General features: G+C 42.5%; 1 protein-coding gene across 2 annotated transcripts in view; it reads left to right on the forward strand.

The window, feature by feature from the left end:
* The window catches only part of LOC126529924 (metaxin-2-like), a 76767-nt gene extending 53775 nt beyond the window's left edge, over window positions 1–22992 (forward strand). Inside the window, exons 8-9 of one of the 2 annotated variants that reach the window (XM_055070120.2) lie at window positions 6941–7017; window positions 7743–7849. In XM_055070120.2, the coding sequence (XP_054926095.1) occupies window positions 6941–7017; window positions 7743–7782 (117 nt within the window). In that variant the 3' untranslated portion in view covers window positions 7783–7849. Of the gene's footprint in view, window positions 1–6940; window positions 7018–7742; window positions 7850–22604 lie in introns of those variants that run through there. The other variant, XM_050177381.3, reaches the window with a different exon arrangement.
* Window positions 22993–25306: the final 2314 nt, after the last annotated feature.

The raw sequence follows: 25306 nt of genomic DNA on the forward strand, positions 1-25306 counted from the left end.
CCAATGCCTTTACAATATTTTGCGAGTGTTTGAGACTTCTTGACCTGACTTTTGAAGTGCCTGTCGACAATAATCTTCAGTTTCTTGACATTCAGTTCATCTTTACTGATAGTAAGACTTGCTGGGCTTATAACCCACAAGCTAACAAACCTCTTCTCCAATTTCATTCAGCCCATTTGAATTTGGTGAAGAAGGACATAACCAACATGTGTTTCAAAAACGCCCTTAGAAAATCATGCCCACAGCTGATGAAAACCAGCCTCCAGCAACAGTCTGCGCATCTTAAGGAGGCTGATTATCCTTGCCATGTGTTGGTGGCGGTGGCGGAGAGGTTACTAAAAAAGGAACGCTCGAGAGGTTGCCCGGTGAAAATGGCAGAACTAGCAGTCGTGGGCAGGTGAAAACCGCCGTGATTCTGTACGTACACCAGGTATCACATAGCCTGAAAAAAGTTGGAAGTCGCGCCAACATTTAGGTTGTTTTTTCAGCTCCAAATAAGCTGGGTACCTTGTGCAAAACCACGAACCCATTGAGGACGAAAAAGCTGCTGTGTGATAAGAATCACAAAGATCCGTTCGTAGGATGCACGGTGGGGGTGATCTATTGCATACCGCTCTCATGTGGTAAATGCTACATAGGCCAGACTGGAAGATGCATTAATGTGCGCTTAAGAGAGCACAGAAATAAGTGTCACAGTTTATCAGGCGATGGTTTTCTTGCTTTCCATTGTAAAACGTGTCCATGTCGGCCATGCCGCCCACTTCTAGAACATACCACTGTTATATATAGAGATAAGCACGAATGTGTAAGACTAATAATAGAAACTGAGCAGATCCTCTCGGCTGTTGGCATCAGCAAACTGTCACTGTCATTGTCCGCAAGGGAGTTGGATTATTTACGTGTGGCATAAAGGCTGAACCGCATTTTCTATATGTCATTTAGATTTTCTTGTGTTGTATCGGTTTTATATTGTTTTCATGCCATCATATATGCAAGTGCATCCTCATGGTTGCTATCATAGTGTTCACGTGGTTGTTTGGGGGTGTAAGTATGACCGATCCCGGAAGTAAAATTTTCGTTGTTGATAGTTAGCGCTCGTCTTCGTCTTCGTTTCTTCTTGTGTCCTTGTTTTGTTGCGCTATACAGATACCTTTCAATGACGACCGACCAACAAGCCCATATCGCTACTGTCGGTGAAAGGCAGCACTGGACAACAATAATTCCTGTTGCATCTATGTGCATAAATGCTTTTATTTCTGTGTAACAGCAAAAGGTTCAAGGTTCATAGAATTTATTCAGGCATGTGTGCAAGTTTTATACCAACTAGGCCCAAATTAAGTTTTACTGAGGTTTTATAACATGCCCACAAAGTGTGGCAAAAAGAGGCAGACACAGTGTCTTTCCTACTGTAAAATACTCGGCAAGTGCCTCCTCTAGAGTTGGTGATAAGTAATGTTGTAATATAAGTAATGTTGGGGGAAGGGGTGCTTTTTGAAATTGCCTCAGAAATCGATATGGCAAAAAAAAATGCAGCGTGCTATAATTGAGAGCATTATTCGAGAGCATTCTACCTAATCACCTTGGAACCAGTCAAAAGAGTTCTCGGCATTAGAATCATACAAGAGAACAAGGCATGCGATCTGCATTATCACAAAGTTACAGCACCACTGAGAGCTAGCCATCATCATCATCAGCCTATCTTTTGTCCACTGCAGGACATAAGATAGGCTGGTGATGATGATGATGACGATGGTGATGTCCAGCTCTCGTTGGTGCTGTAACTTGGCATGGCAGTCTTGGCAGTGCTTACCATACAGTGAATGCGTTGAAAGCACAATATCTCCTGCTGGACACGGCAGCTCACAGTGAACAGTTACTATTTTTACCCTATTCGTATGAATCTCTTTTTCAAAGAAAGGTGGTCCATAAGTTTCCTTTACATTAGAATCACATAGAAAAATGAAACCTCGCTCGCAACGTTAGCAGTTCCATATCAACAGAACTAGCATCAACGCCATTGTCATAACAACATGCCGATAGAACAAGTCTTCACGTAGGCTGGTGATGACAGTGAAGCACTCTCAGGCTTTCAATTACAAGAGTGCAATATAAATATGTTATTTTACATGCTGAGGTAATAGCAACAGGGTCGCATAATATGTTTTTGGGGCTGAGATTACTTGTATGCATTTCAAGACTAACCGGTGAAGTGGTTATTTATGCATGGGCCATTATTCTGTTTGCTGTGGCTGTGGAGTTGTTTGAATATGTCCTGAACCACCACTTGTGCTTGGTGAAAAAACAGTCTGCGAAGAGTGTACGCGACTGAACATTTTAGCCAAATTTTGCAGCCGCATGCACCACGTGGAGCTCGCAAGTTGAGTGTGCAGTCATCTTTTTCTCAAGCAGTCTCTTTTCAGTAGAAGCCTTCTCATCACTCTTTCCTGGCTGCTACTGTATTGGCTAATAGTTGACATCAATCAAAAAGGGTGTGCTTCTTTCTACTGCTACAGTATATATTTATTGACGCAGTTTATTAGAAGAGCTGAAGCAAGCGAAAATCTGCCTTTTGAGTTTTGATAGAAATTACCGTATTTACTTGCATAATGATTGCACTTTCCAAATTCGCTGATCTCACTCCTGAATTTTGTCGTCAAAATTCAATTTTTTTTCTTTCCTGTGTAATGATCGCACCCCGAACTTGCTGCAGCGATGTGCCGTGTGCCAAGTCTAGCTAATGATGATCGCTCTTACCATCTGTCGAATGCTGTCGAATGCTACGCGAACGACTCTTCAGAACATACCAAGTGGTCTGTGCGCACCAAACATTCTTAAGCAGATGCCCCATTTTATTCCTTTCATCACTCTCCACACTTCCATGAAAAAAGAAAAGCTACAACCAAATTTGGCTTGGCTTTATTGTTTGTAGGCTTTATAATGGTTGTGGTCAACAACAACAACAAAAAAAAGGAGCCTTTCAATTCTTCTCGTCTGCACTCGTGGGTACGCAACAAATCGCGAGCGGCAATGATAGTAGCCACGTTTACGCTGATACGTAAGAAGTGCACCCTGTTCATACATTGACGCTTGTAACACAGCTCAGATATTTACCCACTCTTAGCGGGAAGGTGCGATATTAGGTAGTAGGGAAGACAAATGCCGCAGTTTCCGCAGCATACCCGCCATGTGTTTCTATGTCACTGGCAGCTAAGCACACCCATCTCTATTGCTGTCCCCTCAAAGTGGACATGGCTACGTTATTGCCGCAGACTTGCCAATATCCACTTTCGTTTCCATTAATGTATTGTTTCTTTATTTCATTTATTAAGCACAAGTAATTTCCCCTGTGTTGTCCTTGGTGTCAGGGTTTGCTGGCTTTGTATGATATGACTAATAAAAATTGGGACCCTCAGTTAACCCCCATTCTTCTCATTTATTACATAACGAGGGTCCGGAATCCGGCAACATTGATGCCTTCAGGTAGCATGTGTGGGTTTGTTGACCAGTTGCCTTCAACCAAAAAGATCACGCTCTCGTGACGCCTGCGGCAGAAAGGGCGTTCCACGTCCGCCGCCAAGGTCTGTGAGTGGTGGCCCTGGCTAACACTCCCAGGGTTCTGCTAGGAAACATAAATACCCAAAAAAGTGGATGGGGAAACAGCGCTGTGGTAGCTCAATTGGTAGAGCATCGCACGTGAAATGCGAAGGTTGTGGGATCATTTCCCAACTGCGGCAAGTTGCTTTTTCATCCACTTTCATTTCCACTAATTTATCGTTTCGTTATTTCATTTATTAAGCACAAGTAATTTCCCCTGTGTTGTCCTTGGTGTCAGGGTTTATTGGCTTCTTATGATGTTAGCAGTATCTTGTATTTTCAGATACATGATACAGATGCAAGATAAGCAAAGAGTATCTGAAATAGTATCTAAAATACATGCATCTTCGGTACTGCCCAGCACTGATCACAGGCCATCTTTGATTGTCAATATCTCCACGTCTGCTGACCGCATTGAAGTACTTCTTGGGGCAAAGTTTTTCTGAGATAGTCTGTTTTAACGTCAAATGCATTTTTGACTTTTATAAAAGGTGGTTCAGTATCCTTTTAAGAAATGTAGAATATCAAACACAGTGGACCTCACGGAGTACATGCAGTCCATTTACAGCAATAGAAAACTGCTTGAAATTGATGACGGTGTAAATAATGTGTGCCAGGTTTCATATTTTTTGTGATTGCCACATTTAGAGGCATGCTACATATTTTAGAGCACTGCTCTTAGGCACCCGTTCCTGCGGCGAGTGTCAGCCTCAGCGTCGGCGTAACCGAGCCAATGAGCACAACAGCAAAGGATGAAAGAGTGAACACGGCGCGGGACATGAAAGACGCAAGCCACGAACCGCGGAGATGAATGAGAGCGGCCCCTGCAGTGATTTGCACACAGGAAACTGGTGTCATGAAGACCTGCTCGACCACTCGATGTGTGTTCGTATCTGGTTTCAGCCGGACAGCTTGTTTCATACTATCGTCTGCTCCCATCAGCTCTCGCTCACGCTTGTTTGCTTTGTTTGGTTTAGTCTTGTTCGCACTTGTTTCAATTGTTCTTTACAGTGATGAGTCTAAACCGAGACATCCTGATGGAAAGGTATTTGGAGATAGCGCACCATATCCAGTTCTGTATAACAAGACGCACCCTGAATACAAGGACGGGGAGGCGACACCCAGTACTTCATTCGCCTTGACTTTGGAATGCGGCGACACTGCAATAGAAGAGAGCACACCAACATGATTATGATCATTGGCAATGACGCCGTCATGTTCATAAGACATGACTCACATTAAGAATGAAGGACGAAGAACATAAACACACCGCCAACCTGACAGCAGACAAAGGAAAAAGCATGCGACATCTCACCCCTACAGAGAGGAAACACAATTTTCATGCTGTCACGTGACTGCCATAGCTGCATTATAACGCCGGCGGCACACCACGTGCATTTTACCACTAGTGTGTATGGGGCTTTCTGCAGCGATGATTGCTAGAGTAGCGCACATCATCTGTTGACCAATGACACCATCAGTAAAGCATGCGTTGAGCGCGTCAAACCAAAGCGCTGCATGAGTGAAAGTCTGTCTGCGGCGGCCACTTTGAATTGCCCACGTGTCACTTGTGCGCTGTCTCACAATCTCCCAATTAGCATGGCAGTCGCACCACACTTCGCTCGTTTGCAACGTGCCACAAGAGACAGATTGTCTGCGCCAGCCAAGATATCGTGAAATGAAAACATGTATACAGCTGCGCTCAAATTTCGCATTAGGTAGTATCATAATCGTTGGTGATGTTTAAAGTGTGGTAGGCGTTGACCTGGTAAGGCAACCAGGGCAGTGGGGTGACTGAGGAGCTCGGATTGCCCAGCTGACTGCGCTAGCCTGCGGATTGTCGCCGCAGGGAGTCTTGGCTGTGGCCTCTGGTGGGGAACCCGCTCAGCTCACAGGTTGCAGCTGCGGCAGCTGAAGCATAGTTTCCACTGGGTTGCCGCCGTCCCCATGCACCATCCGTCCCATCCGGCCTCCAGCTCCTTGTCCCGCTCGTTGTCCCAGAGTGTAGCTGGGCTGCTTTCTTCTGCTATGCGATGTTTTTTCGCATTGGCCACATTCTCACGCATGCATTTTTCCACTTCTTCTTCCATAGCTTCCATTCTTTTCTTTCAGACATTTTCGTATTTCTTCACTTTTTTTCTTTATCTCTTCCACAGCCTCCTCGTGCTTTCTTGTCCTTTTCATGTTTTCTTCTTTCTCCTTGTTTCTTTCTTGACTCATGACATCTGCAGCGAGCTGTAGTGTGCTTAGACAGCGGACTTGTCGCGGCACCCTGTGGCAGCTTGGTATCTACGCTGCATAGCAGACTGCTGCTTTGTGCTACTGCAGCATTTGCTTTGTGCACGACACAGCATAAGTCCGCGCTCGCGCTTAATAATTCTGAGTGGCTGTGCTATGTGGTGCAGACCAGCTGCACCAGCCTGACCGACGGATAGCAGCCACATCCAACTTGCGCATTTTGAAGCACTATCAACAGCTCAATACGAAACGAAGTCTGCCAAGGTGTCTAATCAGGAGTGGCCAGGAGTATGTGTGATCTGGCTGTGTTTTGCATGGCTCGAGGCTAGTTGAGCGTTCAAAATTAGTCGAAATTAGCTAGACCCAATGGCTACAACACCGATAAGCAGGGTGACCAAATTCCTACGTGGACGAGTGTGAGCAGACGATAGTCGGCTTCTTTTGGAAGTACGTAATTATTATCGAAATTCAAAAGCAGATTTTTGCTTACCCCAGCCTGTATACATAATAAACTACGTCAACCAATATACACGGTAACAGTAAGAAGAAGCGCACTGATCCGAACACCCTTCTTGATTTATGTCAACTATTGGCCAATGGTAGCCATGTATGGGAATAGGCTATAGTATTACGAAATAAAGCGTCCAGAAAAGAGTGAGGAGGGGGCTTTTGTTGAAAAGAGAGCGTTTAAGAGAAAGGTGACTTCGCGCTCTGCTTGCAAGCTCCATGTGCCACGCACGGCTGCAAAAGTTGGCCGATCTGTTCACAGCAGCATATGCTATCCATGGATTGTGTTTTTTCACCAAACCTGAGCGGTGGTTCAGGCCTCTTTAAAGCCTGTGCTGTCTTGCAGCTTAATGTACTTACGACTGTAGTGTGCCTTCACATTCCCCCATTGGCTGTTTCGGGATTGTCTGACAATTGTTGTGAAATTTGTGAGCTCTTTCTGTGAACAACATATGTTTTTTACGTTTCCGAAATTGATGGTGCCAAGGAAAGTCGAGGATGGCCTTTCCTATCTTGTTTTCTGCCTTAGATGCAATTCTTTGTATATTGCTTTGTGACTTTTTTGTAAGGCGTATGTGTTATTGTTTTACTTCATGTCAAGGTGTTTGAAGAAGTGCAGTCATGTTGTGCTGCACTGTCTGAACGCCTGGGCCAGAGCAATTACTTCTTCGGTGACAAGTAAGTAATTTTTAGCCTATGCTGTAGTGATTGCGGAGCATTTTTCTAAAATTGTGAGCACTAGAAGTATTATAGGGAGGGGAAAATTTTCGTAAATGTTATACAACAAACAGCCACTATGCTGACGTGACGTTATCCGTGCACTGCTGCACATCCTGCTAATAAAGAAAGTATGCATTGTTGGGCTTTTTGTTGAGTGACCAAGTTCCTCTCATGCTAAGCGGACTCAGGATTGTCATTTTTGCCCAGTCAGCTGCAAAGTTTTCAAATCACAGTTTCACAGGCTTAGTATGTGGGTTGGTGGGGTGCAGATATAGGCCACCGCTAGCACACATTTTTAAGTCCATGCGACATCTTATGTACAACTCGCCAACTCAGATGCGTCTGTTCCATGTTGCACAGGGCACTTGAGTAGGTAGCCGGATATACTACCAGAATCATGTAAAGAGCTTATCACATGCATTTTGGGAGTTTTTTTAAAGCATTCCACTTTCCTGTGGACATATATTCGTCGGACAAACAAGCTGGTAGGTCAGTGGAAAATCGAAATTCATAAAATACACGTAGTGCGCCATTCTCTCATCTTGCATCACATTGCCTATTAGAGCCAGTGTAAATCATTTGTCATAAGTATAGCCATGTTATACAGCCACCCTGACTAGACTACACGAGAAACCTCAGAAGAATGTCATATTGGTGACTACCACTAAATGCTCTCCCCGTAGCGGCTGCACCGAGAAACCCCTCATCCAGGTTCAAGCTTGAAGCGAAAGAGGGCCTCCCATCAAGGCATGCGCCCAATGAATGCCGTGTAGTTCTCAAATTGTCATGACGCTGCTGCGCTCAAGCCTGAAAATGAAAAAAAAATATGAATGTCGAAAGACTTGCTGTGTACCATTATGCGTGTCATCGCGGTAGAAAAACCGCAATGTATGATTTCATCTTTCACAAAAGAAGCAGACGGCATGCATCGGAGAGCGACTTGGATAAGAAACCTCGCATTGTGAAAAGGTGGTGACTGATACTATACCGGTTTGTTCTAAACACTTCACTCGGGACTTTTCTTCTCGGCGAGCAGAAAATTTATTTCGATATCTTGCTGGCATTTCAAATTGTCGAGTGTGTTTTGTGTAGGCAGGCTTTTTGACAAATTATAGTGATGCACATTTAAGCTTCATTTCGTTTTGTTCATTTGCAGCTTTCTGCCCCAGCATTAGTGTTACTAATGCTTTAAACAGTAGGAATATTCTCGCTAATGTACTCTTGTCTGCAGACACGGTAGCAGGAATGATGACTACCTTGGAGGGTCTGAAGTTGATCAGGACGCATATTATGCCACGAGGTGACATATCGTTTTCATAGCTTGCTTTAGTTTAGCAGTGCAAGCAGAAGACGCTGTTTTCTCATTCAACACATTGAGCTGTCATTATTTTCTCGCAAGAAATTTAGAAGCAAAAGCAAACAGCACTCGTTCCAGCTTTGGAGCGTTTGACCTGCGCACAGCACCGCTAGTTTGCTTTCCGACACTGTGCACACACCTAAATTCTATTGCAACTGGTTCACTTCGTTTCCAAGTCATGCAATTACTTTAATACAAGTGACTTTGCCCAAAAGAAAACCTTCACCAAATTTTGGAAACCTGCTGCAAGAAACTCAACTTCGTCCGATCAGTTGTTATTGATTTCTTGCGTTTCACTTCGGTATGAGAATTTGTACGGGCGGGGGGTGTCTGCTGTGTTTGCAAGCCCGAGCCCGACCTTGAACACTGCTTGCTGCAAGCATGAACAAGCACCAGTTATTGGACGCAGACGACCTTATCACATGTATCAGCTAACTATAAAAAGAAAGGTGCAGCCCCAACTCACAAACAGAACTCTCATTTGTTTTTATCCCAAGACACACTGACCAGGTAATGTTACATTTTTTAGCTTCACTGCATAATATCCGTATTTAGCTTCTGAGAGCAAGACAGGCATTACTGCCTATATATTGTGAGATATACTATATGTGATGTACTACAACACGAGTCTCAGTGTGGAGTTGCCTATGAAGATTAAAAAACAGTTGAGTGTTGTACGTGTACCAGTGGAGCAACACCGTGAATAAGTGCTCGCACCTTTCGGAGGTCCGCTACGCACATACACTTCGTTTTTTAAACCTCCAGCTCGCTTGAAAGGCTCTTTGTCTTTAAAAAGAAACTCTGATATGGCTTGCTGGGCTGGCCAGATGTTGGCGTGCACAGCACAATGATTTCCTTGGTTTCATCACTGAAATCCTTGAGACAAATCAAAATGAGGTAGTCAGCTGCAAGGAACCTCTCGGCTTCGACAAAACACCTCAATTTGATGCCACGAACAAGAAATGCGTGAGGGCAGCACCGAGCAAAAGAGTCACCATGAACCTGGATGTCGTAGCCATCTTTATTTATTTGGACAGCGCTGCCAGCACAAGTAACGGATTCGGGAGTTGCCAATTACCAAGAACGTTGTTCTCTGTATAAGCCAACCATCCTTGTCACTTCATTATTAAAAGCACAACTACATTTATGACTGTTAGATGCATACCTTTGTTGTCTGGTTTTAGTTCATGTTGACATAAGCAATGTGTCTGCCTATATATTTTTTTTTTGTGCAGTAAAAAATTGAGTTGAGGGTTAACACTTGTTTGTGTCCTCTTTCTGTGTTTCTTCTCATCCCAGCACTGTGGTAGGTTTCTCAATGATGAAATACCAACTAGTGCAACTATCTGTTGTATTGCAGGCCTGGAAAAGTTACAACTACATGTGTTTGGCTATTTCTTCTTCCTGTGTTTAAGGTTGACTTAGGTATTAAGAAATTGGTAAATTAAGTTGGACATATGTTCAGAAGGACTGTCTGTTGGGCTAGTTTGTCTAACATTGTTCAGCCAGTACATTGGTTTACCATTTGTTTACTATGGCTTACAAACTTGTCATGTAAATATAGGGTTGTTATGTGATGAAGGGAAATCGTGGGGGTGTTGATGATGCTGCACATATTTTTGGCTTCTTGACCTCTTCTGACACCCATTGCTAAAACCTTTGCCAAGTATCAACAAAGCCCTTGCCCTATCGTCTATGCCTGTTCATTGAAAATAAGTAGTTGGGCGTGCTCTGGATACCTTGAAGTGCACCTCACTTGTAGCAACTGATGCGTACACTTATTAGAGTGCGTCTCACGTATATACGTTAACAATGGAAGATCCTAGTTGACATTTGGTGACCGTTTGTGTTCTTCGATGACATTGCAAAATCCTTTACAAAGGAAAAAGGATGGTTTGTTCGTCCTTCGCTTCACTTTTCATTGGAATGTGCAGATACAGGGTGATTATTCTTAAGTTTTGGAAAATTTGTTTAAATTGTTTCTTGCAAAGAACATAACTGTAGTCATTAGCTGGATTACTCAGAGAGGTGGACATTACTTGCAGGGGAAGTCAAAACACATTCAACAAATGAAAAAAAAATATCACTAATTAACTTCTTAAATAATTAGGTTACAGCACATATTGCAATTTATTGATTGTAGCCGGTGAGTTTACTAGCAAACTGGGATACATAGTGCAAGAATGACAAGGACAAAGCAGGAACACGGGACGAGCGCTAACTTTCAACAATTGATTTAGTCTTCCCTGCCTTTCAGTGTGTCTGTTGCAGTGGCGTCCCAGTGAGTGTATATATGCTCACCAGCTGCAATAAATCAATTGTTGAAAGTTAGCGCTCGTTCCGTGTTACTGCTTCGTCCTTGTGTCATTCTTGCGCTATGTATCCCAGTTTGTATATATCCCACCAACACGCCCAAACTTCTTCCCTGCTAGAGTTTACAAGGCCTATGCACTTGGAACAAATTTCCAGAATGACACCACTTTTGAGATATATGCCATCAAAAAACGCCGTAAAAATGCACTATTGCTCCACTTGATTTTTTAACAAAACACTTTTTTATGCTTTGAAGCACAAAGGTAACTGAAATGCCCATGTATTTCATCCCACAGTTTCGGAAATACCTTGAAAGTAGTCCAGTCCTGGGAATTCATTGCTACTGAATACAACTTGCAAATCACTGGCTACAATTCGTAAATTGCGATATGTGCCGTAAGTCCTTAAGTAAGCAGGTAATTAGTGAACTTTCGTTGCCTAGCTTAATTATGTTTCGATTTCTGAGGTTAGTAATGTCAGCCCCTTCGAATAATACAGCTCAAGGATAAGAATTAGGCTATCTGTCACAGGCGATCTTTAAACATTCTATAAAATTAAAAATGACCCCTATAAATATGTCAACCATGAATGGTTTTTGTTATTTGACTTGTATTCGATTCAAAAATTCAGTACTGGAAGTACTTGAATAATATTTTCTTGCCAAATATATAAGATAAAAATTATTCTTAGGGCCTTCAGTGAGGTCATTAATATGTCCATTGTTAGTCTAACCACTGGAATATGTAGCCATTCCTGTAACTATTACTCTTAAGTCTGCTACTACAGTAAAAGCTTTTCTGGAGTCCTCCGCTATGGCGTGCCTCATGATCAGAAAGTGGTTTTGGCATGTAAAACCCCAAAATTTAATTTTGCAGTAAAAGCTCGTTAATTCAAATTCCGCGGGGGTTCAACGAGAATTCAAATTATGCAAAATTCGAGCTAGTGAAAGTCATAGAAAAATTCGCTCGGTTAAGGCACGTATATAGTTCGACGTAGTGTGAGCGCGCACACGCTATGTTACGTTGACTTCGAAAGCACTGGCACAACCAACGTAACAGGACGCGGCCCGAGGTGCCCGACGTCGAGATGACTCTTGCTCCATTCGCACGTTCGTTGTGCCGACTGCGCTGACTCGCAATGCATGGCGCACAAAATTGTCTGCGCCGCTTCGCCGATGGTCGCAGGCAGCCATTCAAAGCAGCTCGCGGTTTGGGGAATCGTTCTGCGCATGGTCCGAAAAGAACAGCCGACAGCGCGCGCATCTAAGTTTAGAGGGCATGGCATGTCGGCTGGCGAAGCGCCGTAGCGCGATTGGCTTCACGCGACGTGCACTGACGCTCGCCGCAGGAACAAGAGCGGCAGTCTAAAATGCACTCTCGAAACGCATCACAACCTGCTGCAATATTGGTATCCATTGTACTTTCGTAGGCACACCTGCAGCACGCTGCAGAGTTCCACTATATGCATAGCTGGCCCAAACGCTTAGCCCAGCAATGCTTTCCTTTGAGTTATAGCCATGAATCTCAACGGCTATGCTTTTGGTACTGCGAGCGCCGATAAATGTCACGGCCGCTGTGTAATAGACTTTACCTGGTGCCGCTTCTCGGCAGAACACTTCGTAGGTAAAGAGCATACCCTCCAAGATGTGACATGAAAAAGAAAGAATGAAAGAAAAAGACGCAGTTTCACCCCCCAAGGCGAAGCATCGATTGCAACAGCAAATCAGCAGCAGTATGAAGTAAGGATAGTACTTTTAAAACACGCACTTGCTAACTAAAATACTAAGCTTGGTGTCAGCGTGCACAGCAAACATGTTACACACGATTACTACGGGCACTTGCTGTCAAAACGCTGGCGTGGAGAAGCGCAGCAACAGCAGCGAGCGAAGTGATATTTGTACTGTCTGTCGCTTCAATGTGAAGTGAGAACGCAGCAAGCACAAAGCTACGAGCCACTGACGCAACTTGACTCTGCCCCCAACGCAGATCGCTCTCATGATATGGGCCAGCTGCCACATGCGCAGTTGCAGCCGGAGAAAACTTTGTAAACTTGTCATATTCAACAATGTACTGCGTAATAAATAATTCAACATCATTGAAATTGTCCAACAGCAGAATTCAAACACAGGAACTCTAGCACAGAAGCCTGATATTGAAACCATTAAGCCACGGACGCATGTATCGACAAGCGAATGAAGCGCCCTTATGAATTTATCGCGGGCATGCCAGTGCCTTGAGACGCTTGGCGCATTTCAATTTGGCCATCCGGACAAGCTCAGTCATTGCAATTAATAGCAATTGTGCGTGTTCGCGGCGTCTTCTGCACCTCAAAAAGTATAGATAGCGCTGGAATTTACAATAATATTTATGTAGCGTAATATACAAAGCCATAAGAACGTCTGAATCCACAAGCATGAAGATCAGACAAATCCATGTACTTCCCATCATTCCCATGGTGGTACAACGACGGCAGCGCCAGAGTTCCCTCTAGTAATTATTGTATGAAACTCTATGGCCCTCGCATAGCCTTGCACGCTGTCACTCGCACATACAGCAGGGCACGCGGTGACGCCGATGGGAGAAGTGCTCTTGGAGTGTCCATATAATTGCTCTCGCAATTCAACAACAAATAAATAAAAAATGCAGATCCGCATTCGCATTCGTGTTTTTATCTTGAAGGTCTTGAGAGAGGGAGAGAACTGACCTGCTACAGACGGCAGCAGATAGAAAGAGCAAAGCTGTGCGGCAATGGACGTCGCCAACATACTCCCGTGCACCAGCATTCACCCTTATCCACGATGACGCGGAGTTGAAATTATCGGTGGCGGTGCGTATTTCAGTGTGAATTAGCAGGATGTGTTACATATTCTTTTCAATACATTGTGGAACGGACCACAGTGGCTGCTTCGAATTATCCGAAATATCTAATTAACGGATTGTGTATTAACGAGCTTTTACTGCATTTGTTGTTAGCAGCGGCACAGATTTCCAACCTAACATTTTCATTTTATTTTTATTTATTGATACTGTCGGCCCATGACTGGCAGTTACAGGAGTGGACTTAATATGCATAAACAGAGAAGTGCATTAGTGCACTTGAACTAATGCACTAAAAATAAGAAACAGAAAATAAAGCAGTACTGCTGATAGGAAACACATTAACAATATAATTACAGAGCACATTTTAGCTTATTATATCACAATATTAGTACAGAACATCAGGGTGCATCAGGGTACATAAGGCAATGTATTGCTTCCGAGAATGCATTAAATGATTTTATTGGGATAGTGGAACTGTGTTTATTGGGACAAAGAGTTCCACTGCTGAATTGCCCTGGGAAAAAAACTATACCTGAAGCAGATATTGTGCACTGTGGAAGGAGGTATATACATACTGTATCTGCGCCGTGATGTTTCTTGTGCCTTGATTTGGAAGTACTTGTCGTATCTTATTTTGATATGGTTATGAATTACTAAGGACAAGAATTTAAGCCTTTCATACTCGGTACATTTTTGTAGAGGTGGAAGCTCTGCATGTTTACATAATTCAGTTGGAGAGTGAAAACGGCGGTACTTAATAAATATAAACCTAGAAGTAAGGCGCTGGACCTTCTCTAGTTTTAGACAGCTACTTTTGGTGTAGGGATCCCATACTATTTTTGTGTACTCAATTATGGATCCTAAAAAGGTTTTATAAGCTAAAATTTTGATTTCAGGGGAGGCACAGTGCAGGTTACATCTCAGTCCCCACAATCTCAGCTTTTACACAAAGCTTATTTACGTGAAGATTCCAACGCAAGTCAGTTGTAAATATAAGACCTAGGTATTTATATTGTTTAACTTGAGCAAGTTCATGACCGTTGATACTGTATGAGAAATTTAAAGTATTCTTTTTTCTAGAGATGGACATAAAAACTGATTTAGTTAGGTTAAGCTGCATTTGCCACCGATCGCACCAGTTCTTAATTTTCTGCAAGTTAAGATTAAGATCGGCCTGATCACCTGGTGACTCTATTCTCTTGTACAATATGCAGCTATCAGCAAACATTCTTATTTGGGTAGTGATGTCACTTGGCAGATCATTTATAAAAACTAGGAATAAAAGGGGCCCTAAGACACTACCCGGTAGGGCCCTAGATACCATGGGAGATAAACTAGATTGCTGATGTCCCAGTTGAGCATATTGTTCTCTATGTGCAAGATAGGAAGTGAACCACCGCGTAAGGGCAGAATTTTTTAAGGTGACACTGATATTAAGTAAATGATTTTTGTGGGACACTTTGTCAAAGGTCTTTGCATAGTCTTAAGAATATTATATCAGTTTGGTCTCGGGCACTAATTGTGCTAGAAAGGTCATGTACAAGTTCAATAAGCTGAGTGACAGTGGACAATCCGTGGCGAAAGCCATGTTTATCTGGAAAAATTAATTTATGTTCATCTAAATAGGTGAGCAGGAGCTTTGATAGAATGAGTTCTAGCATTTTAGAACAGGTGCTCATGAGCGATATCGGTCGGTAGTTGCTAGTGCCACAGGTTGGACCACCTTTACGTATGGGCACAATTTTCGCATGCTTCCAGGCAGTGCGAAACGAGCCACTAGAAATGGATGATTGAAAAATTAGTGTCCATTCGGCATATCTATAAAGGAATTCATTAGGGATTTCATCGGGAGCGGGACTCTTTTTTATATTAATGTGAAGCAACAGATTGAAAATGCCCTCTTCTGTAATCCCTTTATTCTGAATAGAAAGACTGTCCGCATAATCATTGATGGTAGGCAAGATACCATCAATGATGGTAAAAAACTGAGGAAAAAAAGGAGTTAAATGCCTCCGCTTGATCCTGTCTACTTTTCTGTGTGCATGCTACACTACTTAGCCGTTGGATTCAAATACCTCCAAAACTTATCTGGGGCTTCCTTGAGAAATCATTTCAGCGTTGAGTTATAAAAGTTATCTTTAGATGTCTTCAAGTTATGCCGGAGGTTTTTACCTAAAAGATGAACGTCATGTTTCTATTCAATACTAGGACTGAGGGTGCAAGCCTTTCGCATACATTTAAGCTTTCTTTTAGTGTGTATTATCTCCTGAGTTACCCATAGGTTTCTTTTTCCTGCACATTTAGTATGCTGAGGAATGCAATGTTGTATGCAAAACGCTGTCATATCATGGAAAAATTTCCACAGTTCTTCAGCAGTACCAGATAATCTGTACAACTGCAAAAAAGAATAATATGACTGCTCCAGATGTTCCAGTATTGCCAGGTGATTGGCGGCTTTAAAGTTTGGAATCGCAAGGTTCTCATTCTCGCGCATGATATTAACATACACATCTAGTGACATCATAACCGTCTTATGATCAGAGAGACCTTCATAAATTTCACACATGTTAAGAATTGGGAGCAACCAACCAGATAAGAATATTAGATTAAGGATTGAGGAAGCAATTTGACCGACGCGTGTACAAGCTGAGAAGACCTGAGTTAAATCATAACAGAAAGTGATCACAAGTAGTTGTTCACAATTACAGACTTCACGTCTCTCTACATAAAGTGTCGACCAATTAATTCCAGGAAGGTTGAAGTCCCCTAATAAAATAATATTGTCTTCGTGCTTTAGGTGTGCGTCCATAAAGCTGCTTAAGGGGGGAGGCTACACTTGAAACACTACTTTTTTATTTGTAGACAGATCTGAACGAAATTTTCACACTTTGTGTATTTTAACATGCAGATTCTAAGAATATAATTTTGCCATAGGATAAGTAGTTTCTGACATACTCTAAAAGCATTGTATAAGCTGGGTCCTTTGTTTGGAGGAAAATTAGCATCTAAACAGAAAACCCTAACACAGTAATTTGAGTATAAAGACTATCTAGAATGTTCAGGGAGTGTCATAAGGTATTAATCAATGTTCTAGGCTAATCTGAGCAAGAGTTAGAGCTCATCAAAGTTGTGAGAAAAATATGCCATCTTGACAGGTCAAGCATGTCACCCATTTGAAAAACCTTTTGAGAAGAGTACTGCTTTGAAAAGGTGCATATTGCTTACTGCATGCATTTCTCTTTCTGGCAAAAAAAAAAAATTATGCTGATAGCTGAAATAGGACAGAAGCTATTTTACCTCCAAAATTGGAAGTCTGTCAGAATTGTTGTTTTGAGAAATCAAGGAAAAACATTCTGCAACATCTTTATTGAGAACATACCAATAAAATCTCAAGGAAATTCACCAGGGGCATAATCTGGATGCATCCTATCTTTATGCCGCTTTTTGGCCAGCTTCCTTGCGCTCAAAGAGGCTTCTCGCTTCTTGCTGGAGTTGGCACTTCGATGGCCGCCTTTCTCCTTTGCTCGCTGGCATGCAGTGCCAGGAATATTCATCTGTAGCTGCTGTAGAATTGCAGTGGATGCAAGCAGGCTCCCAGTGTTGAAGCGTAGGACAGCTTCCCCAACAGCAGCTTGCACGGCAAAGAGAGATGCATGCTGTTCCTTTGAGACACTCCGAATCACTGAGTGAAGGCTCTCATTCGAATTCTGTGTGTTGCCTCGCTGGTATCTCTGGAGCAGAGTTTTTTCAAATAGCCGCGTGTATACAGGCAGAATTGCTTCTGTCACATGTTCTGGCCAGTTGTAGTGGTGCCTAGGTTCAGGCTCTCCCTTTGCTCTCGCAGCATTGTGACAGAACATTGTCAGAACATTGCCGAGAGCCCGTACTCCTTGGCGGGGTCCTTGAAAGCATCACCACTTTCTAGCCGCATTCGGGACACAGCACGAGTCCAAGGAACTCTTGTACGACGGATAAATCCACGATTGCAAATTCAGTTCCGCTGTCGTTGACGTCCTCTCTCCTCTCTCTCAGCAGCTTGAACTTTCGTTCCATTGCAGACTGCGACGCCAGGCACGTTTTCCGGCGATCGCTGCGCGCTCGCTACTTTCTTCAGTCGTGAAGGAAACGGTGCCTGCACGATCTGTGCCAACACGTGTGGCGTGGGCGGACGAAGTGTTGATGCTAGACGTGCCGCTTTGCAGCTCGGAACTCGATCCGGTAGAATGTCCAGGCAGACCAGCAACCGGCAACTCCGCGAGTATGACAGGCGTAGCCGCCTTCCGTCTTGCATTCCACAGCCGCTTGACGCGCAGTAGCCTTGAGACGACGATCTTTTCCAGCCATGCGGGCAGCAAAATGAGCACCTTATCAAACGTCGTCGCGAAGCAAGCGGCTGAACAAACGTAGACAGCGGCGCGATGGAACCAGAGATAAAAAAACGTAGCGAAACGCGAGAGCGTTCGAGCGCGCGTGAAAAAGCGCCGGACCAATAGGAGCGAGGCGCGCGGGAGGTGTGCGCGCTTTGGCCAATCGGCGGCACGGACGCATCCTTCAGAACATAGAGTTTCTCACTATAACACCTAGAGGAAAATCTGACGCCACCGTCTATGGGAGTTTTTTAAGGGGGCACCGTGCCGTCATGGGAATGACGGTATATGTGTCTGCGAGGCTCATGTTGGCTGGTTTTGTAAGAGGCTTCGTCTAAAACGTGGATATGGCTACACAAATAACGCGTTCTCAAAGTAAAATCTTCATAAAATGTTTCCATTCACTCATATTACATCTTTACTCACCCACAATGCATGACCAAGTTAAGAAAAGCAAGAACAGACGACTAACTGTTTCAAAGCAAGCGCGAACCTTGTCGTCTGTCCTCCAACTTTAGCGGCCCGCTGATACTTTTTTACGTAACGTGTAGTCGTACACACAATAACAAGTTCTAATAGTTAAACAAAACACGTTTTCGCGTAATAATAAAGCTAAAACAGCTTTTCACGTGCTGTTTTTGTAGAAAATGAATCATTGTGACAGACAGAACAGTACTTGCCAAGCGCGTCTTCAAGGTGTCCTGTCTCTACGAGAACGATGCCAATCTGAAGTCGCAACATAACGGCATTCCCATGCATACCACAGCGCAGCAGCGCCAGATTTCCCTCTAGGTAATGTAGTGAGAAACTCTATGCTTCAGAAATGACGCGATAGTGTCGGTTTCGCTTCACCGACGCCATATTGAACTGGCGCAAAATGCGCAAATGAAAACATCAAAACAAGCGCAAGATGGCGGCCATTGTCCACCGCGTTCGCCACGGACATGGAGGAAGGAAACTGAGGAGAGGCCATAGAGTTTCTCACGGAGACCAACGCAAACCTGCCCGCACGGCGCCTTTGCCACGGTACGAAACCTACGCAGCAACACGTGTGAGCGCACAGAACAATAACAAAGCCGCCATTGTGGCCCGAAAGGTGGGGCCACTACAGCAAAGAAATAAAAAAAACAGCAAAACAAAGGAGAACCTATTACGTCATTTCCTCCACACTTTTCTCTTAGTGCGCAGAGGGGGTAGGGCCTCTCCTCACTTTCCTTCCTCCATGGTGTTCGCAAATGGCGACGGCGCAGTTTGAACATTTTGGACCAAATTTTGCTGATTTCGCGTTCACCCTGCCCCCTTTAAGCGCGATTTTTTATTATTTTCCGAATTTAGCTTCTAGATATCGCGAAGGGATTCTTGAATGTATAAACGTAGCGAAAATGCACTTTTCCAAAAATCGACTTTTTTGTGATTTTTTGCCGTTTCAAAACCTGCGTGCCCCCTTAAGTTATTAAGCACATTCACTGGGGAGTTTGGTGATCTGTACATAGCACCAATGAATGCTGTACGATTATTAAGTTTAGTTTTATACTAAATAGCTTCGACAGACAAATACTACAGTGCTGAAGATGCATACTTGGCAGCAGTGAAAAGCGTGAAACGTTTCTTTCTTCACATTCATTTCACAGTCATTTTTCCTCCGAACAGCAAGCGACTGGAACGACCTTCCCCATAAAATTTCAGCCATCACCTGTCCATCAACCTTGCTAGAAAAAGTTACATCCCTCCTGTCATCATGAAAAAAAAAATGTTTTGCTTTCTCATGTTAACCCCACCCCTTAGTAAAACCCCCACAGGGGGTCTTTAAGGAAATAATGAAATGAAATGAAACATCAGTGACATGCAGGTGAATACTGAACAATATACATTCTTTAATTAGCACGGCAATGCCTCCTCCTGTCATTTCATGGTATTGTATTATTACATGTGTATTAGTAGGCTATTTTATTCATTTATTTGTACATACTGCAGCCCTATCGGGCTATTGCAGGAATGGGTATGAAAAGGAGAACAATGACAAATAACAAAGGCAATATGAACAATACAGACTCAATGAAAATAACTACCTATTCAGTGGTCACTAAAAATAAGTTTAAAAGCAGAGAACAAGTATTACCAGGCAGATAATTCCAATATTCAATAACACGGGAAAATAAATTTTATTTAAAAGTCTATGTATGGGTAAAATAAGGCGCAATGTTTAGGTGATGGTAACTTCTAGTATTGGATGGTTTAGCAGAAGTTAGATAATCTGATGAAATCTGGCAAGTGGAGTTAATAATGGAATGCAGAAACTTGAGCGATTCCGTCCGGCGCCGATCTGAGAGTGGTTGCAAGCCTAGGGATGGAAGCACTGCGGAAGGTGAAAAATCTCTGTCGAACCTGCAGCTTATGAAGTGTACCGATTTCTTTTGGATGGGCCTCGATTTGATTAATGTCGCATTGCTTGTGCAGATTCCACACAGGAGAAGCATATTCTAGTAAAGGTCAGATTAGAGATTTACACATCAGTAGTTTAGTATCCCTTGGGGCCATGGTCAATGTGCGGCACGGGTAGCCTAACTTTTTCAGTGCCTTTGAGGTTATTAAATCTGTGTTTGGACCAAGACATACTAGGTGTGAAAACATGACCAAGGTATTTGTATTCACTAATGTTCTGAATGGGGCTATTGCCAATTTTGTAAGAAAAAATGGAGGGCATGGTTTCATTAGTGAAAGTCGTTGCCCACTCTTGTTTCATACCTGTCATCTAATCGAGGATGCTTTCTCCATAGCTGTTTTGAATTAATTAGCTCAATTTAAGATATCTTAATTCCTTGGTAGACTTCACCATATTTGTATGGCTCGCATGGACCATGTTTGTATGATTCCTCCTTTCTTTAAATGGGGAAATTGTATTTGATTTGATATTTGAAGCCAGTTCTCAAACACAGTATACTTCTGTTAATTCAATCTCGACTGAAGGTACCAGCTAGAGCACTGCTAAAGTCATTTTTCTAGGCCTGGGCTGGGCCCGAGCCCAAAAGTGCCATGTGTTGGCCCAGCAGAGCCTGACCTAGTGATTTGAAACCTGGCCCGTACCCAGCCCAGGCCCAAAGATCCAGATCTGGTCCGGTTCAGTTAGTGCCATTATCCCTTGAGCCTAAACAAAGCATGGTCAAGTTTTCGGGGATTATGAAGATGCTAGCCGAACACAGATATTATTCTTCGGTTATTCTATATGGGAACACACATATACAATAGGAAAATTGTGAAATGGGGAGGGAGCAGGTTGCCAACTGCCACTGAGAGAGACACAATGCCTATAGGAAAGAGGGAATAGGTAATGAAGTTGAAGATTATTTACAAGAGGCAGATTTTACTGCATCATGTTTTTCATTGGAGCTGCTGATAAAAAAGAAAGAGAAACAGGTAAAAAACTAAAATTTATATCAATTATTCACCATGTTCGTGCATTAGAGTGTGATCTGAATGATCGTACTCCACTTTCCAAATGTTTGTGCTGAAATATACTGTAAAGAAAGTGTAGGTGAACACTGATACTCACAGCTTGCCATTTCATCTCACATTTGAATCTTGCATAACCATTGCAAAGTACAATGATGGAACTCTTAATAAACTTGGCGTGGTTGTAAATTTAACTGCACTGGTCTATAGGCTTTTAAGAATACCACAATACAGTGCCACTAAAAGCTTTTCAGCTCCATTAAATATAAATTACCTAGTAACGTGCAAGGGTAATGATACCCTGTTACTCCTGGTACCTCAGAAATATTCTGTCTTTTTTTTTGTGTGGTTTAAAAAGCTACTGATGCATTATGTGAATTGCAGTGGGCTTTGAGATAATGTGAAATAAAGTCCAAGTATCAAGACTTTCGGTTTGTTACTGCTTGGTCAGGCCAAGAATTTTTCAGCAACCCGATAGTTGGAAGGTCATATATGAAATGCAGATGATCAAACACGGTGGACTGCCCAAAGGAATGCATGTCTCGACCCACTGCGATAAAGAGCTGTCTAACATTGATGAAGGTAGACATCAAATGTAAATAAATTTATGTTCTGTGAGGGTAAACTCTGCAGGTTTCATCTTTTCTGATTGCTAGAATCAAAGGCATGCTACATTTTTTCTCGTTTTAAATTCGGATGCGTTTTAGATTTTACCCCAGTTGCTTTTCTAAAGAAGTGTTGAAGTGCAAGCCAGTAGTTGTGGCATCCTCCAGGATAGAACAGTGCAATGATGCTCTACTTTGATCAAATTTCTCAAATCTACTACTCAAATCTAGGCATGTGCTAGATTTGTGGGCAGATTAAAATCGGGTTAATATTAGCATATAAAGCACTAGTCTGTTCACACATATTTTCTGTCTGTTTGAATTCGACCTGCCGGATTATTTAGTACATTCCGATAGTCCTGTAAAGATCGTATTATTGGAAGTTTACTGTGGCTTGTAATCATTCAGTTCTGTTTGGAAACTTCAACATTTGCACACTCCTACTTTTTGTGAAACAGAAATGGTTCAAATTTCGCTATGCAGGCACCTGTACTCATCATTCCAAAGTTCATCGCATTTGATTTGACTAATTTATTTATTTTAGCATGCTGCTGGAAATATTGCAATTTTGTCTTGCTATGTTGAATATTTCAATGTTCTCCATGCAATGTTGTCTCGAATGTGATTTTTGCAGACCAACCGAATTGGATGCTTTGACCTTTGGTCACCTGTTTTGCCTGATGACTACTGATCTTGTTGATGGTCGGCTGGGCCAGATTGTCAGTGGATTCAGCAACCTGGTTGACCTGTGTCATCGAGTTGAATCGCAGTACTTTGCAGATTCCTAGCATGCATTTTAATAGCATAAAATTGTGATTGGGTGGACACTGCTGCTAATGTCTTGGTGATCTTCAGTAGAATTACTGCAGGAAATTCTGCAAGGAAGTTTTGCACACACATTTCCGTTGTGCTGCACTCTTCCTCCTCTTTCGAAAATTCTTGTGGTGGTGACGAGCATTATTTCATGATGTACAGTGCACTACATCACGTAGTAAATAAAAAGCTAAATTGTTGATGTTCTCTTTCTGTGTGTGTGTCTGTGTTCTATGCTCTTGACTTTGCTGGTTTGATAAGGTTTTACTAAAAATCGGGCTCCTCCTTAGTTACCCTGATGCCAGAAAAGAAGTCAAGATTTTTTTATTATTATTATTTCAGCATAATTTATCCAGCATACCAAGTGACTCCATACAAAAAAGCCACGCCTATTATTCCTGTGCATGCCTTTGTTTCAGCACAAGAATATGTTACGGTGGAATTCGTGGCTTGTGGAGTTGCTTGTTTCGGCTTTAAAACAGTAAAAGAAATTATACAATTTCTTTTTGCCTTCATATATTTGTGTTTAGATGACATAGTAAATGAAAATAAAATCAATCTATTGCACAATAGAACGGAAAGTTAGGCTTCTTGGAGGTTAATGACTACAGGTAACGTGAAAGAATGACAAGACTCGCTGTGTGTCTACATGATCATGTCCATCGCGTCTTCCTTGGGCTATACTTGTAGTCAATACTGAAGCATACAAAAAAAAAAAAAAACGGAAAAAGACTGAAATGTCCAGTAACCGGCGACGTCAGTACAATAGCTTAAAAGATGACTGAACTATGTTAGTTAGGTTGTTAATATAAATAAAAACATATGCAGATCCTACGCACATGTTGAAATCTGTGGGAAGTCTTAGTATAAAGTGGTTAAATGTTTTGCAACTAACGGCAATGTGCACAATTTTGTTTACTTTCATTCTATGAAATGACTAACCTGATGGAATGTTTTTGTTTATCCACCACAAAGTTACAACAAAAGTCATGAAATTCTTAAGTTTACACACTGCATTGTTCACAAGCTGTGCCAAAATGCAAACTCCACTTCAGATAGATTCACACTGTGAAACGTATACGCGGCAATGTTACATGGATGAAGGCAATGTATTGGGCTTGTTTAGGGAAGAATTGTGATAACAGGTGTATGCACCTGTGTGTATGACGTGTATCAAACAACATTTAGAGATTGTTTACCTCTTGTGTCACAGTGGGACATAGCCATTCTGGAGGATTGTCCAAGAACAGATACATTCGCAGTGGCACACACTGAATGGCTAAATACATCAAAATAAAGTAAATAAATGAATTCGCGAAATATAATTCACCATTCCATTAACAAATCAGTGTACCTTAGAGATATCTGTGAGCCAACACGAAATGTAGGTTTCTGTAAGAATCGTAGTAGGACATACCCATACTGGAGGATTGGCTAAGAACGAACATATGCACACACTTTGTGGTTAAATCAAAGAAAATAAAGTAAATCAAACAATCTCTTAACTATAAGCAGGGCGCCGAACCAAAAGCTGTACCCGCACCAGAATTCTACTGGCACCCAAACTCGAAATATTCTTAGAACGTGCCTGAACCCGAACCTGAACCGCAAAAAGTAATAACCAGGTTATCGGTTTGGCACGAAACAATTCAAGCATACAGGATGCGAACTGGTGCTAATTACATAAGCAGTTCTTCAAAGTAATTACTTTTCATTCGGAGCACCCCACAAGAAGATCATTATGACTCACGAGTTACATTACGTGCTAGGGTAACGGTAGACGATAGGTGCTTGCTGGTACATCTCGACCACCTCGGCAGAGACTGTTGCATTTCTGAACTCGGCCATGCCAGTTGTGTCCTGTGGCTGAAACATTGTTTCAGGGGCATTGCAGAATCTGTTTCTGTTGAAACTCCTAGTTTGGCCCTTAGGGCAGCTCGCTGCTATTATTATATGAACAGTAAAACACACATGCCAGTACACAGAGAGAGCAGAAGAAAATGGTGGCTTTGAGAATGTGAAACAGGAAAACCAACTAGTTCATCAGACCGGCTTCTCATAAGAATAACACTGTGGTCGCTAATGGATGTCGTTATCATCTCAGTGCCCAATGATAATGGCCGTTAACAGGCACAGGAAACTTGCTTTTGTTGAGCGCCATAGTTTGGCGCACGTTTAGCATCTCCAAGCAGAGTACACCACGCTTTTCGATTTCTAAAAAAAACTCAATCTCAGGGCACACTGTGTGATTTGGACTATTTTGTCCACATTATTCAACGTAAGGGCCCATGCTACGTGCAAGTGTGCAAAAATCACGGTTACGTTTAGTACAAACTGTCCTAGTTCATCGTTCCGAAGCACGAATGTCCTTACCTGCTTTTTTAAAAAAAAGAACTTTAAACTGAAGGAAAAAATAAATCGACAGCATGTTACACTCCTGTAACATGTGAAGGCAAAAGCCTGCTGCACACATTAAGTTATCCAATCGCAGAGGTCAGACTTCTTGCAAGACATAACGAGCTG

This window comes from Dermacentor andersoni, chromosome 5 (assembly GCF_023375885.2).
Source record: "Dermacentor andersoni chromosome 5, qqDerAnde1_hic_scaffold, whole genome shotgun sequence".
In the NCBI taxonomy this organism is placed as follows: domain Eukaryota; kingdom Metazoa; phylum Arthropoda; class Arachnida; order Ixodida; family Ixodidae; genus Dermacentor; species Dermacentor andersoni.